A 15,930-nucleotide genomic window follows, 5' to 3' on the forward strand; every position below is an offset into this window, starting at 1 on the left:
CCCTCTAAAGCAAATAATTTAAGTGAACGCACCTATCCCCTAAAGGGCAGTAAGACTGCAACACATGCTTGAAGCTGAACATGAATCTAAATCTTTACTCAAGTGGCCTTTGTCCCTTCTCTCCAAGGTCAGTGCARTTCTGGTCCCCATAGGACCATCATCCAGCCTGCACTAAAATAGTGCAGTCACTCAGACTTCCACCACTTCGATTGAAAAACTCCCCAAGAACCAAACAGGGCAGCAATTTTATGATTATTTATTATCTGTGAAATGCCAGCAGTGTCCTGACCCTATAAGGAACACAAACTTTGGGCTTACAGTAAGAAAAAGCACTGTGGCCAAAATCATTTAGCCTCAAAGAAGGTAACAAATGTGTTGTCAGAGGAAGATCTCAGGTGCTGCCCACTGTGAGGATATATCGAGGTGCTGATGTGAGCCACCCGAACAAGGCAGGCATGTAGCTCATTTCTCACATCTGTAAAGCTTAATTTGGTTGCTGTACAAATACAGCCTGAGAATACGGCCAAAACACAGCTGTGGCCTTTGATTGCTAAAATCCAACCAATTGCAAGTAATGTTTTTTTTAGGCAGGGAAGCAACATTAAAAAACACCACTACTCATGGAATTTACAATTCTTTCCAACAGACAACATGTAAAAAATACTGAGAGGGAGACCCTTAAAGTATCTGCTAGTTTCCAGTTGAAAGGCATCAAGTCCCCCATGTTCACCAGATTGATATCAACATCTGACACGTGTTGGAAGACATCCATATCAAYTCCACTAGCCTGAACTGTAAGTAGCCAAAAACAAAGCCAGACAGAACATCTGTGATGTGGTGCCGTCCGATCATGACACGGGAAAAGCCCACGCAGAGGGCCCAAAGGACCAGCAGGATCCGGAGGGGGATGGCCAAGACCAGGTGGTTGAGGAAGAACTTGGAGAGCATGGCAGCTCGGCTGGCGTGCCCCGCTGGAAAGGCGTAAGTGTCCATGGTCAGGTAGTCCAACAAGCCAGGGCTGACGTCATACGGGCCTTTCCGCTTGGCCAGCTTCTGCAAACCAGCCACAATCATGATGTCCAGCAGCAAGGCTACAAGGCAAGAGACAAAGAAGCGAAGCTGGTCAGAGAGAGCAGCACAGAGAAGGGCAGTTTTCAGGGCAGAACGTAGGAAAGTTGTCGCTGTTTTTAACTAAAACCATGAGTTCAATTCTAGCCACGTGAGCATGGTTAGGTTGAACTCAGCTCCTGACAGCCTCAAGTCAGCACACAAATGTTAATTAACCCTCCTATAATTAAGAAACAGTTGTCTGTGTTACAGCCCCACAGCAGGGTGACATCCTTCTAGACGTCCCACCATCTCCCTCTCCGTCTGCCGAAGCGATGAAGACCGACAAGCCAGTTTTCACTCCTGTTTCTAGTCACCTCTTGCTTCCTGTAGCCTCTTCCCCAGCAGCACTCTGCAGGCCGCCCCACGCAGCCTCCCCTCCCTGTGCAAACGTGGCTGTGGGCAGCAACCCCCCCCAGCCTGAGCAACCACAGGCGTGCAGCGGCAGAAGGAACAGCCCCAGAGCTGCAGGTTGCAATATCAAGTAGCCTTTCTTCCCCAACTGCTTCTGGAGCAAAACTCATCGGCGCTTGTCTTACCAGCTTCCCCTTCACCCTTCCCCCCAGCGCCCCAGCCAAGTGCTGTCAATTTTATTTCCTAGCATTGATTTTTTTTTYCCCTAATCCTCTCATCTGCTTTTCCCCAGCCCTTCTAATTAGGTAGAGTGCTGATTTCAGCTCCTCTCGGCGAAGGCACTGCCACGAGGAGGAAACGCARACAGCCGCGAGCGCAGGCTGCCCCGTCCGCGGGCCCCGACGAGGGCTCTGAGCGCTGCCGAGGCTTCAGGGGGACGGACGGGAGCGCGGCCGCGGCGGAGGGAAACGCGACGGCACTTTGCAGGCTGACGCTCCCCGCGGCCGCCCCGGAGGGTTTCTTTCTGGGCAAACCGTCTCCTTCGAGAGGGCTCGTTTTCCTCGTCACGTGCAGCRCTTCTCGCGCCGGGAAGGCGGACGGCAGAGCTGGTGTTTTCACTCACAGCTCCCCGGACCTCCTGGCTACCAGGTCCCCGCTGAGCTGCATCTAGGGACCAGCACTAGGGACGGGACTTCAGCCTRCTGCCGGGCACCCTCGCACGGCACTTGGAGACTTGCTGGTTGAGAAAAGGAGGGAAGAAGTGGAAAAACAGGCCGTTTTCTGCCGGGGAGCGGACGCCGGCAGCCCCGCTTGCAGCCGCGGAGGATCGCTGCTCGGGCGCGAGGCGGGTCACGCCGGCGCTCCGCTCTYGCGTTCGGCTTCGTAACTCAGCCCCCAGCCCGGCTCCTCACCCGCGCCAAGGTGACCCCGCGGGTCCCGACTCGGCAAAGCTCTTTGGGAGCCGCTCTTCCGCGCTCACCCGCTCCGCTGCCCGCCAGTCCTCCCTCAGCCCGGACCAGAGCTGGGCGAGACGCGACGCTCCAGGAAGCAATCTCCCATCCAGGAGCACAGAGAGACGATGCACCAGCGCGGCCGCGAGAAGACTCTGGCCCAAACTCCTCCTGCTGAAGTCAGCACCTTACTCCCTCGCTGGAGGAATCCAGGCCAGGTCTCGGGAACCCCAAAGGACCCTGGCGTCTCCTGCGGGATTCAGTACGCCTGCKACAGACCGTTCCCTACCAAACCCGTCCGTAGCTCAGTAACACAAACATTTTGTCTGTTAATGACGCAAAGTGTTCAGCATTATCCGTTGATATTTTGCACTTACAAGACTTTTTTTTTGGTCAGAGGGGATGAGAGGATAACTTGAGGGCTGCAGACATGCTCCCAGCATGGAGAGCAAACTGAAGAGCAGGTCTAATAATCCTTTCGTTCAGGAGATGAACAAGTGGGCCTGCGCTACTGCTAGCTTTAATTTTTGTCAGCTAGTGCACAGAAAGTAGAAAGCCTCACTCATCTGCATTTCAAGATCCAAAGGCACGACAGCGTTAAGACTGGGGGTTAATTTGCCGTTAAAAGAGAGAGAGAGAGAGAGAGAGAAAAAAAGATCCCTCAGTTTGGTGCTTTTTCTGTCACTTCCCCCTGCACTTTCGGTTCCCTCCGTGAAGCAACTTATTTGTGAAACAGCCTCAGCTGCCTGCGCTGCTCCCACCACGGCCCCGAAGCGTGGGGTGGGGGTCCCGCCACCGGCGCCCAGCTCCGGGGCGCTCGCGCTGGCAGAGCCTTCGCAAAACAGGGGCCGGCAAGGCTGCGCCRTGCCCTGCGCCCGGCTGCTCGCCCGCGGACACGCGGTGCCAGAGCGAATCAGCTCCCGGCACCGCGGTGCTTCTGACAGCGTCAGCAAACGGCCCGTCCTGCAGAAATAGATGCARACGGTGCTGTCACTCAGAGCCACAGCCCGGGTCCTATTCCCTTGCAATTGCTTGACCTACATTCCCGCTTGGACTTGGGCTGAACCGTTTTTTCTTCCCCTCCTCGCTGTTTCAGCTTGATGCAAACAAAATCCTCCCTCCTCAGCTGAGCATGTTCATGCAGAAAAATATCCCGCTACAGGGTCAGGTGCRGTCTACCTGCCCCTAAAATGCAATGAAGGACGGATGCAAGTTCTTCAGGCCAAGGCGATCGAAGGCTGGAGCAAACGCAGCCCCAGGAGCGTCCTCGGAAGGGAGCCTGCAGCCATGTGCCCCCCACGCTGCTGCCYGCCGCCGGACGGGTTGCCAGACGGGCAGCGGGGATGGCAGGGTGCCGGGTGACAGACAGGTGAGATGAGAACAGCAAGAAATTTTGGGTTTGGGCATCTRTGCCATGCCCTTCCTGCAGATCCAGGTATCACCGTATAATTTAAAACACAGCAAAGCCACCGAGGGAAGGGATTAGTACTCTCCCATTGCGCCTTCCACATTTTTTTTTCTGAAAAAGATCCAGAGTTTTCCCTCTGACCCGGCTATTAGGGGAAACAATCTTTCATATTTCTTGTGCAAAACCCTCCTACTGCAGGGACGATCTATTAACATCTAAAACTTCCTTAAAATATAAAACCGAAGAGCAAGTCTCGGCTGTCCGTGACAATTTTAGCATCAGAGATCACCTTGGTGTTGTAAATAGCCAACATCTGGCATCAGATGCAAAGCAAATGAGCTGAAAGCGAGCCCCCTGGGCAGACATTTTATTTCTATTAATAAGAAAAGGAAAACAAATATCTGCTTTGCTCCTACCACTAAACGTTAGGAACCCATTAGAAGTTGAAAGGGGAGCAGGGGAGCAGGTCCTCTCCGGGCAGGGCACAGGGGCAACCTCGGAAGTGCTGCTGCCGCAACAAAACCAAGCCGAAACCCAAACCTCTTTTAAGGGATGTTGAAACAGCCGATGTCTCCTGTCCCCGCGGGGTCCTGCCCTTCCCAGTGCCCGAGGGGCCACGGCTGTTGCTGTCCCTCGCGGAGGGGGGGTCCGAGGCAGGCTGAGGATGGGGCACTGCATGGGGCGAGCAGCCTCCGGGCAGGCGCCGGGACGGGACGGGCATCGCCTGCCCGCGGCCCCGGCTCGCGCTGCAGCCCRGCGGCATCTCCAGGGAGCAAGGCAGATCCCAGCTGAGATGTTTATATAAACTAGTTATCAAAACTGCAGCTGAAAAACACCCTGGGTGCAGGGCTGGCAGGGGGAGAGCAAGGAAGGAGGAAAAAAAGAGAGAAAGCCACAAAAGCCTTTGGCCTCGTCTGACCTCGCGGCCACCACGCACACGACTTCACACGCGTGGGACTGCTTGGACCAGCCAAGGCAGCTTCTCCAGAGGCAGGGCCACGAGCTCAGGATGCGGAAGAGGCACGGGCTGGACTCAACCTCCCAGGGCCACGCGGCACGAGGAGGAAAAGGGGAACCTGACCCTCCAGAAATGGACCAAGAGCAGGTCCAGCAAGCTCCGGGAGCACCCACGCGTGGGAGCAGGGCTGTCTCTCCCAGCCCCAGGGGCCATTTCAAAGCAGAGGCAGTAACTCATTGCAAACGTTTCAGCCAGGGTCCCGCGCTGCTAGCGGCTGCACAAACCCCGCTGAGAAGACACGTCCCACCACGACAGGCTACAACGGCTGCAGCCTTGTGCAGGGCTGAAGCCGACTTTGGGAGAACTTTGTTTCACATACTAGCCAGCCTCATGCAGCTCTGAACTTCTGACAAATGTCAAAGAGTTTCTATAGCTCCACACAGCAACTATAACTAACAACAACAACAAAATCCAAGGTTTTGCAACTTCAACTGTTTAGATTTTACTTACATGCCCCATCCTACAGCTTCCGAAAGGAACTTCCCAAACACAGTCTGCTACAGACATTAGCCATGAGCCATTTGTAGTTCTGATTAGTCCACATAAATGAAAGGTGCCGGTTTCGGACGCTCCCTCGTCGTCGCTGCGATGGCGCTGCTGGCAGCTGGAGGAGCTCCGCTCCTCYGGAAGTGAACTCCTCTGCCTCATCTTCTTCTCAAAACGTGGCAATATTAGGTGTAAGAACTGACAAAAGGCACAGRTGGCACAACACATTTGAGAACCAATGAATCAGCTACTGCAGTGGTTTGGGGGGACGTTATTTTTCGGCTGAACAAGCGGCAGAGAGTGTTGGGCTTTGGGTGCAAAGGGTGCTGAGAGAGGTGGCCGCGGAAAGGTGAAAACATGGTGGAAATCAGCATCGTGCAATTAATTAAAAAATAATAACACAACACCTAAAAATAGATTTGCTATACCCTGGATGGTGAGGAACAGCGCCGAGCGCAAACACCGGCTGCCTGGAGCTCTCCCCTTGGAAACACTGCGCCCTTGGGAACCGGGCAAGTCCTACCTCCGGATCAACCACTCAGCGCGGCTGCTTCCCAGGTCGCTGCCGCGCAGGGAGGCGAGSGCGAGCGCGGCGCGGTGCCTCCCCGGGGTCCTCGCCTCCGAGCAGCGCTGGTCGCAGCCCCGCTCGTCCGCTTCCCCGTCGCCGCAGGCTAAAAGCCGCTGCCGTGCGCAGCGCGCTGGTGGGGAGGACGAGCTGATCAGCGCGCGCCAAAGCCCTCCAGGCGCTCCAGCGGCCCGGAGAAGGGCTCCAAGGGCKCAGCCGTGCCCTCGTGCACCGTGACGTGCAACGCGCGCTAACGGGCCCCACGACGGCACCGGACGGGAGGAGCCCCTGACACCCCCGTGGACCACCCGAGACCCACGACAGCACCCTGCGGGTGGAGGCCTGGSGGCTGCAGGCAGACGGGGTCTCCCCGCTGCCCGGCCAGGTAGAGAAGAGCAGGGGAGGATTAATGCTTTCTGAGGGGGTACCAAGAAGAAAACTGCCTCGGGCTCGTTATCGGCAGCAGCTCACAGCCCACACACGCTGGGCTCCTCTCTCGGATTCAGCCTTGCTTCAGCTTGTGTTTACACCCCACTGCCTTCAATAAGGCAAACGGGCAAAAAGGTTTGGGGCTGATGGTCTGCTGCCCACAGGGTCTCCAACCACCACATCTAAAAGTGTTTCAAAGACCCTGATCTGCCAGGCCTCCCAGCCTCCCTATACACATGGAAATGGAGGACCAGACCAGAACTGGGCTCCAAGCGGRAAACTGGAGCTTCCTTCCAAAGGAAGAAAGAAGAGAAAGCTCATAGAGTCCCCTCCCTCCCTCCTAGCATCTCCCGCACAAGCCTGGCCAAGCCTGGCCCGCACCCGGGCCGTGCCCAGCTCCCTCTGCCTCCTACTACTCCCAGCTACTCACCTCGTTGCCTAAGACTCCTCCACTGTCCTCCTTCCCAACTACCGCTCTTGTCAAGGTGCATTACAGGCAAACACACTCATCCATTTTGAAGGATTTCCCTTCGGGCCAGAGCCTTGCTCGGCTTCTCCGGCAGGGCAGGCTCTGCATCAGTGGAACAGCTATTGTGTCTTTGGAGCTCTGAACCAGGGGCAATGGGAAGCTGTTCCTGGAGTGACAGACATAAGTATGACTCACTTCCCTTGTTTATTCCCCTTCTTCCCATTTAACAACCCTCGCACTTCTTTTCTCTTTCAATCTGCGTTCAGGCTCTGGAACATTTTGCCTGCTAGCTCTGCACAGGGGGTTGGTTTCAAGCTTATTGCAGTTTYCCAGAGGACAGCAAACTGATGGATGCAGGGCTCGCACCGTCCTTAGCACCAAACAGCCAGCCAGGACGTGATCTCCTAGACCCTTACCAGTATTAAGGGAGCTGATCGAGCAGTAGTCGGACAAAGACCTTATGCAGGTCTCTGGAAATATTCCCTGTGCCTGCTCCAGGAATAGTCAAATGGGTCTCAGCCTCTTACTGGCTGTCCTCTATGTGAAGGGACACTGCAGACCTGCAAGTCTGCCCTGCAGTGAGCAGCATGCATTTGCTATAAGGAAAGCAGGCAAGGGGGGAAGGGAAGTCAGGAGAGTTGGGCTCTGCTCACTGTTCACAGATGCCCGAGCTCATCAGGCACAAGGAGATGAGGGGTGAGGATGGCACCCATCAAAGGACCAGGGGCTTTAACTGCAGTATCTGGACAGGACAACAAGAGGTATATTTGCAGTTTGACGTGATGAAGAGGAATATTCAATGCCAGGCTGGACCTGTGCCCTGCTGGATGCAGGGAGTGGACCTCTGTGCTGTTCCCTCTGCTTAGCACCCACCACGGGGCAGTTGTACTGGGTCACTTCATTTAAATATTTCTATCTCACTGGGCAGATGTGCTACAAATTTGCTGAGATTCCAGTGGTCAGTGCTGAGGCTGGAAGGGGAGCATGGACAGAGGCTCCACATGCTSAGTTTTGCAAGAGGGATTGGGGAGAAGCCCAGGAATGGTGTCTAAGCTGGGAACATTCATGCAGACAGCCAGCTCTCGAGCTGTCTTTTCCTTCCCTACTGGAATATTATCTGCCCTGTTTAACTCAGAAAATCTSCAGCCTCACAGTGGGAAAATGAAAGGGGAAAACACACTTCTGGCCCCAAACCATCTCTGGGGCTCTCAGCTTAGCAAGCTGTGCTGCATATGGACTAATCCATCTGCCAGTGCAACTCCCCATCCTCTCTGTTGGGTCTGGGCTGCTGAACCCTGAGGCTCAACACGATGAGCTTGTCTCTGCTGCCTGGGCATTTAATCTACCCAGTGACCTTTAATAGCAACGGGCAATACTGTTTGAATTCTCACCACACAGATGCCAAAGAAAAGTATCACAATATATGAAGCACCCCTACGTTACTGCTAGAGCAGGGGCAGTGGGGTCTTTCGGGACCTTCTGCAGGCCTTTCTCGCTCTCTTTCCTTCCCAGCTCACCACTTCACTGCTAATCTAGTCTTACTTGGAGGCTGCCATGAGGAGCTCGCGGAGTCCTGTACATATGCACGTATGCGTGTGTGTTTGTGTCAGCAGAAGTCACAGATCTGCCTCAGAATATTATGGCTTGCTTTCCTACCAGGCTAAAGCTGGGGCTGTATTCAGAAAAAAAGCTGGAGAGAGCAAGAACTGACTTCTTGCTCACCTTCAGGAGTGGAGAAGTGACCGTGGCCTCCTTCCCTCCTCTCGTGGCAAGCGACCCACCCACAGCTTGCCACACAGCTCTCGATGATACATCTGCACCCCTCAGCACTGTTTTATTTGATGGTGCTAAATGCTTAGTGACAGCACCAAAGAGCCAACCTACGAGTCAGAAACTGGATGCAGAGCCAGCTGGTAATGGATGAGGACTAGGACTTATATCATCGAGACAATAGCRGGACACAATGGATACGGTGACCGGCAGCTCTGTGGTGCTCCAACCTCCTTCCAGCATGCAGAGAGAAAGCTGGTGCCTTATTCTTCTAGTTTGAACACCCACAATTACCAACTGTTAACATTTAGTATTTCCAACCAACCACAAACCGTACGTTTTATGCGCGAGCGTTAACCAGGCAGATACTCTATGACAGTAAATTCCAGCAGCTGTATTGCAGCTAACTAAAACACTCACGGCATCAGACGGCGATTTGGCTCTAGACCCAATAGGTGGACTGCATCAAAACTACCACTTTGGGCAGATCGACATATTCAATCCCCATCACACTAAGAAAGTGCCTGGATCTGGAAAGACCATCAGTCTAACAAGATCATTCTGTTTAGCTTAACAAATAGAAGGTGAAGAGGTGACTTGATCACTATCCAAAACACTAAGAGGCAGAAGAGATATTGGACAAAAGAGCTCTTCAGCTGAAGAGATAAAGGTAGARAGAGGCAATGGTAAGAAGGGAAAATTCAAACTAAAAGCAAGGCAGTTGAGAGAATACTTACCACTGCAGTAATTTAGAAACAGTTCTGACAACATCACTGTCACTTGAAATTTTATATCAGATTGGATGTTTGGGTCTTTTCCCTTAACAAATTGAACAGGAATAAATTAAGGGATGTGCTACAGCTTGCATTTTGCCGTGGGTTAGATCAATGATCCAAATGTTCTCTGCTGGCTTTGCAGTCAATGAATCACTAAATTTGGATCCACATCCTCACCAGATGGATCAGAACTTGAACCCAAGACACTGCTTATCTCAGGATTTAATGGAGTTGCTCTCTGGAGCACCTCTGGTAAATTTATTGAAAGTTCCATAATATTTGTTTTTCCCCAAAAGCCCAATTGTGAGGTTCGAATGATTTTCTAAGCACCTCAGTTTTTATGAAATCCTTGTAATCTCAGAGAAAAGCTTGAACGTTCCTAAGAGTTCCAACACCAGAAGGCAAATAAAATGAACTTAAATTCGGGGGTTTCTTGGGCTATGACTTTTTTTTGATTTGGCACAGAGGAAGTAGGTTTGCTTCCTGACTTTTTTACAGACAGGACTGGCAATACTGAGACAGTCTTCCTGAAAGCGTTCTGGCAGAGGGATTTTTATAGTAGGCACAGATATTTGATTTCTTCCATCTTTTCAGTAATAGTCTGTGACTATGCTTCTCTGGCTGTTTGGCATTTGCCGGAAAAAATTACGAGGAGAATCAATAAATTCCATCACAGATGACAAACATGGAGGGGGAACATTGCTTGGGGTAGCTAATCAACATCTACTGTTGGGATGGATGGAGTGTCCCAGGGAAAGAGGTCAGAACCTCTCACCCCAAGTGCCCCCATATGTTTTGGCAAAGATCGTACCAAGAGCTCCTCAGGAGCAAGTGCCCCCCCTCCATCTGCAGTGGTGCTCCTGCCAGGTTCCCAGTCCCATTTCAGCAGTCTCCTGTCTCCTTGCCTTGGAAAGCCTGACTGCAAAACCTAACCAAGTGCTCTGTGATGGGCTGGCTCCTTGCCCAGAGACTGCATCAGAAATTCTGCTTGATATATCAAACTCTGAGCAAGCAGGGGGAAGGGAGGAAAGCCAAGGGAGGTAAAGAGGGGGTACAGCAGACAACCTCCCTTCCCTGCTTCCCTCTTCCCAGAAGACCAGCGAAACACCCGGGATGTTCCCTTCCCTTTGACTTATCAATAGACATAAGGTCTTTACACTACATTTTGCTGGATTTGAACCACAGAAAAACAGCAGCAACAAGAGTGACCAAGAATGCAGCAGACTCACCAGTCATATCACACTGTTCTCATTTACTCAGAGATCATGCCTCATGAGATCTGTCTAGGTTCACTGACCCCACACTTCCAAGCAAGACTCTGTTGACTGTGAGCAGCATAGGCATTACAGAAGTAGTTGCTTTGATATTAAGCATYGAACCAACACCACACATCCCAGCAGAGATCTCATTCTGTGAGGTGGCAGAAGACACACTGAGGAAGCTCTGACAAGTGAGGCTCAGGGGACCTTGGGCAGTCCCGCTAGTCAGTGCTGTCTACTTGGAGGGCAAAGTGGCTTCACTTTAGAGTTTGCCATATTTACTGAGCTCTCTAGTCACACTATGATCTACTGAATTGTGAATTTAATCATTTTTTGGCAGGTGAGGAAAAGAGAGCAGTGTGTCTAGGCAAGGAACCAAAACTTTAGAAACTCCCAGAGGAGTTTCTGGGCAGTATATTTGAGCTAAGGAGACCTGGAGATGCAGGTAGTACTCTTTCAAAGTACAGCAGCTAGCAGCTGCAGTGCTGAGTTTCCCAATGACCGCATGATATTCAAAGTTTCARTGCAACCTGGAGGTGGCTTTGCATTTGGACTGCCTCACATGACAACAGAGGAAACCTTTTCTGTTTTCAAACCAAAAGTGGCACTCACTTTTTATAGGATCTCAAACATTTTGCAGACAGAAAAACCAGTTTTTAGGCTCCTGAACTGTCAAAGGATCTCAGGGTCAAGAGACATCTGGAAACTGTGCCGGTTGGTGTTAGTCGCCTACTATTTCATCCCCATGCCCTTTAAAATGGAGCTTCTTTTCTCAGTAAGAGTTTGACCCAGAGCACTGAGGAGTCAGTGGAAGAACTCCTACTGACGTCAGAGGGCTCTGCATCATGCCAATGCTATTCTTGCTTATTCCCCGCAATGGCCTCTCTTCATTAGATGTCACAGCACGAGGACAGTCTCTTTCAAAGGCAGAGGGGAGAAAAGGCAGCTACAGCTGTGCTTTTAAAGCCAGTTCAGTGCAATCTTCACCTTCTACAAAGGATAAACTTCCTCCCCCCCCCCCCCCCCCAAAAAAAAACCCTGGGACCATGTTGCAAGGCCTGTATCCCATCACGGCCAGCCCCCACACAGGACATCCCTTTCCTGACGTGCCCATATGAAATAAAACATCTCCATGTCCCCCACAAAAGGCTCACTGAGAAGCAAGGGCTGAACCCTAATGTTCTCAATTTCCCTCACCAGGCAGAAGTCGGAACTCTCATTGCTGTTTTGGGGGGAGAGGGTAAAACATGAAGGCTGACCACAGCCAAGTGAGCTAATTAGTCAAAGCAAGATACGAGAACAAATCCACATGCCAAGGGGAGAGAAGAGCAAGGTCCTTAAGCACGCATGGTCAGGGGTGGAACRGGGCCTAGATCTAAGGCAAGTCATGTCTAGAGCTCAGCCTGGTCACTCGTGGGACGTCAGTCCATACTGCTGCGATGAGCCCCGCTCTGCTGAGAAAGCAATTCCTTTAACATGTCCCAACCCCCAGAAACAAGAAAATAAGCATATTGACCACTGGAAAAAGAAAGAAAGAAAGAAAGAAAGAAAAAAAAGACTAGCAGGAGAGCCAGAGAGATCAGATCCTGTCATCAAGGCCTCAGGGTCAAATTAGCGCAAGGAAATGGGGACAGCAGCAAGAAAGGTCCTCAAGGGAAGAAAAAAGCAAGTTCTAGCAGCAGCAGGGAGGGCGACAGGACTCCATTATGCGGTTGCTGAGAAGAGCCAGGGCCTGTTCAAGGAGGTGGAAAGGGAGTAAAATTTTATTTTTTTCAATGATATCTTCAGGCCCTGCTTCACACTGCAAACATAACTTCTGGATTAAAATCTTTCTGTTTTCCCTAAGCCACCGAAGCAGATAACCATAGATTAAACAGAAGACATCACTGCTGGTACCTGCCCACCTATCACAGACACCTTCTCGGTGTGACCTCTGCCCTGTGCAGGCCTGGGGGGCCAGCGGCCTGCCCCAACTCAGCAGATGTGACCAACAGACAGAATTRCTCCTTCCTTCTTAGCTTTTTGCCACATCTACCATTCACAGTACTCAGGACCAATCTGAAGTTGCCATAGTGGCTTAGTGCAGCWTTCATCCAAAAGGTCAATCACCAAAAAGTCCTGTTTCCTGACCACATCCCATGGCTGAGAACTGTCAGAGGAGGACGAGTCACAAGGCTGCTGTCCCTTGTGACCAGGGCTGGGCTTTCACTGCGGGGAAGGAGGTTTGCAACTCACCTAGCAGCAGGTTCATGAGGACCTCTTGGCCTGCTAGCGTGCTGCTCTTCACCAGGCAGATGAGCGTGCCTGCAATCCAAGGGATCCCATGCCCTGTTATCCCCAGGAGGTTAATCATGGAGCGGGCACCGCCCCAGGACGAGGCTCTGTTGGCACACACTCCTAGCCTCTTGGACATGCAGATATCGATGGCCAGCAGGGAGTTGAAGGCGATTCCCTTGAAGGAGGGGTTGAGCTGCATGCAGTCCTCTTCGGGTAGCTGCTGGGATTGCCTCCGCTCCTTGGGATTGCTGTTCTGGCCACCAGCTGCTCCAGCCTGGCCGCTCTGCTTTCTGCTGGAGCTCCTGCTCTCCTGGTTTCCTTTCAAGGGCTGGTTCAGGGAGAGGAACTCAGCCCTGTTGAGGACATTGTTCCTGTCTCTTGCCCGGGACCGCATCTGGGATGCTGGCATCGCAGCCTCTCGCTAGATGGGACTGCTCTGCAAATMCCAGGAAGGAGAAAAATCCCTCTTCTCCCTGCAGACAGCTTCCCCCTCTCCCACCCTCAAGAGTTACGAATTTGGGAAGCTACAAAGGTTCCCCTCTGGTGCAGTTGCCCCCAGCACAGCCTGCAGCTGTTAAATATAGAGTAAGGAATGCACATGGCTGTTTACTTCATGGGCCTAGCAAGCTTGGAAGGAAAATTAATGCCAGGCTTGGCAGCCACTCCAGTGCCAGGGAAAAAGGTTAAACAGCCAATAGATTGGAAGAAGAGGAGGGAAATCCTTTGTGCCAAAGGTTGGTTGCTTCTGGCCTGGTCTATTTAAATCTTCCAATTGCTTAKTCCCCAGGGTTGCAAGGGAGACTGGGAAATGTAGTTTTTTCCTACAATAATTCATATTTTAGTATGTGAGCGTCAGAGCTGGAAGAGCTCGCCACGACAGGCTGCTATCGCTCCTGCAGCAGGATGTCCAGCCCGGCTTTAAAATCTCCAAGGACAGGCTTTCCTTAGGGACTTCCCGCAAGGGGACCCTTCCAGAGAGGTTCCTCCTGCTTGGCGCATTCTGCCACATCTCATCCCCTCTTGGAGCACCCTCCACGGCATACACATCTTTCAAACGTTAGCAGCCCCATCCCCCCTCTCCCCTCCTGCCCCTCCGGAGCAGCCCCCGCGCAACGTCTTCGGCGCTAACCCCGTATCTGGGCCCAAGGAGAGGCAGCGCCCGCCGTTGTTTGATTAAAGGAGACACCGCTCTGCTGCTGCATTGCCATGCCCTGCCCCCGGCGCTGAGCGTGGCCTAAATACGGCACGTGTTCCTGCCGCGCCGGCCAGCATCGCCGAGACAGGCGGTGCCCGCGTCCCCCAACAGCGACACCGGCAGCGGCAGCGGAGCGGGCACCGTCGCAGCCCCCGGGGAGGGGAGAGGGACGGCTTCTCCCGGCACGGGCTGGACGCTGCTGGCTTACGGCAGGGGCTGGGAAATCCTGCTGCAGGGGATGGGGCAGGACCGCAGTCCCTCCCGCCGGTGCCTGGTGGCCCCTTGCTGCCCACTGCCTGCTCTGTGCGCTGCGGTCCTCAGCCTCCGCCTTGGAGCTCGGAGGAGCCCCTCCGCCGCGGCTCTCGCCTGCAAGCCGCCAGCGCCCGCAAGCCTCCACGAAACCTTCCTTCTGCGCTTCCCTCTGCCCTTCCCCGGTGGCACCTGGGCGCCAGTTTTACAGCTCTGAGCGATCTAGYTAGGCGAGAGCGAGCCTCCACCCCCGGCCTCCGCTGGCAGCTCCTCCGCGCAGCAGCACGACCTGCTGCAGCAAACGCCCGAGCCAGATWCACCCCAGACCCTCCGTTTTTTCCAGGCTGGTATCGCTGAGTTACCTTCCCCCGGGCAACGGTCTGTCGCCGTTCCTCACCACCCACGCCTTGGAGAAATGGGATTAGTCCCCTCTCTGCAAACAGGATGGAAATCCTACGTGGACAGAAAYGTGCAAAAGATTAACGTTGCGCCAAGGAAGAGAACGCCTGGGACATTTCTTGGTCTCAGTGATATTTACCTATAAAAATGCTAAGTTTTAAAAGTCAGTGTTTGTACAGGCAGCATTAGGAACATATCTTTAAGAKTCTTGTCCAAAATGCACAGGAGAGCTTAAGTGCTAAATGAGAAGTGATTCTTGGCTTTCTATGACAATTTTTCACTTCCTTTGTGCTTTTTATCAAAAACTCTCAAAACGCTCTAGATGAACCACACCCCCAGTCTGTGCCCGTCGTACAGACAAACTGGTCCTGACAGGCTAGTCCAACACTTAGTCAAACGAATCAGCCTTAGAGGTACCAAGCAGCTTTGACTGTTAGGTTTTACTCATATTTTCCTTCCCTATGAATCAAAGGAAAATAATGAGCATCAGCTTATTTATGAATCACATCCTCCAAGAGCCTACTGCTATTACGGGATGATATCTTAGCGGTCTTCCCCTCGCAAACATCCCTACCCGKCCCATAATCTATGACTCCTTTCAGCTCAGGCAGCAAATTACTGTTTTTTGGGGGCTGCAGTATGCACAGATACTGCTGCATCGCTGGCCCGTATCGGCTCTCACTCGGCAGCTGCATTCTTTCGCTATCGGAGAAGTCAGCACCCCCGTCGCCGCTTGCCTGCCGTTATGCACGTGGAAAATCCCCCCCACTGCTCCCCGGGACACCGGCTAGTGAGATAACCGGAGTCATTTCTTCTGCCCGCTGCCTGGCTGGTGCTGCATGGGGCTTCTTGCAGTTAAACGTTTGTGGACGGAAGGTTAAAGCAGCGGTAACCAAAAACCTGCAGAAACAGAAAGGCCCGTCGCTCCCGCCGCGCCGAGGGGCACTGAGCTGTCACTGAGCATGTGCCTTCCACTGGGAAAAAACACCTGGAATGCACTAGGAGCTAATTTAATCTAGTGCCTGTCATTTCTGCTGCCACCATTCCCAGGTAGGGGGGAATTTCTCTGCCTTACGTGTGCGGTTTCTACAGCCTCCACTCGGGAACGSAGCCTTACGCCCAAGCCCAAGTGATCAGCGGGGAAGGAGACCGAGGAGGAAGCACGGCCCGGAGCAGAGACATTGCTAACATAACCCTGCCAAAAGTGGAAGAGGAAAGG

General features: G+C 52.8%; 1 protein-coding gene across 1 annotated transcript; it reads right to left on the bottom strand.

Annotated features, from left to right (window-relative positions):
- Positions 1–240: 240 nt before the first annotated feature.
- PLPP7 (phospholipid phosphatase 7 (inactive)) lies at positions 241–15,437 on the bottom strand. Its single transcript, XM_085325355.1, has 4 exons — positions 15,357–15,437; positions 14,675–14,765; positions 12,827–13,304; positions 241–1,091 (listed from the first exon to the last, which is right to left on the bottom strand). Exons 3-4 carry the CDS (start codon positions 13,275–13,277, stop codon positions 727–729), a joined length of 816 nt encoding a protein of 271 aa, XP_085181481.1. The 5' UTR covers positions 13,278–13,304; positions 14,675–14,765; positions 15,357–15,437; the 3' UTR covers positions 241–726.
- Positions 15,438–15,930: the final 493 nt, after the last annotated feature.

Source organism: Rhea americana, unplaced genomic scaffold, assembly GCF_003343005.1.
Source record: "Rhea americana isolate MKP2758 unplaced genomic scaffold, rheAme1 scaffold_97, whole genome shotgun sequence".
NCBI classification, from domain to species: domain Eukaryota; kingdom Metazoa; phylum Chordata; class Aves; order Rheiformes; family Rheidae; genus Rhea; species Rhea americana.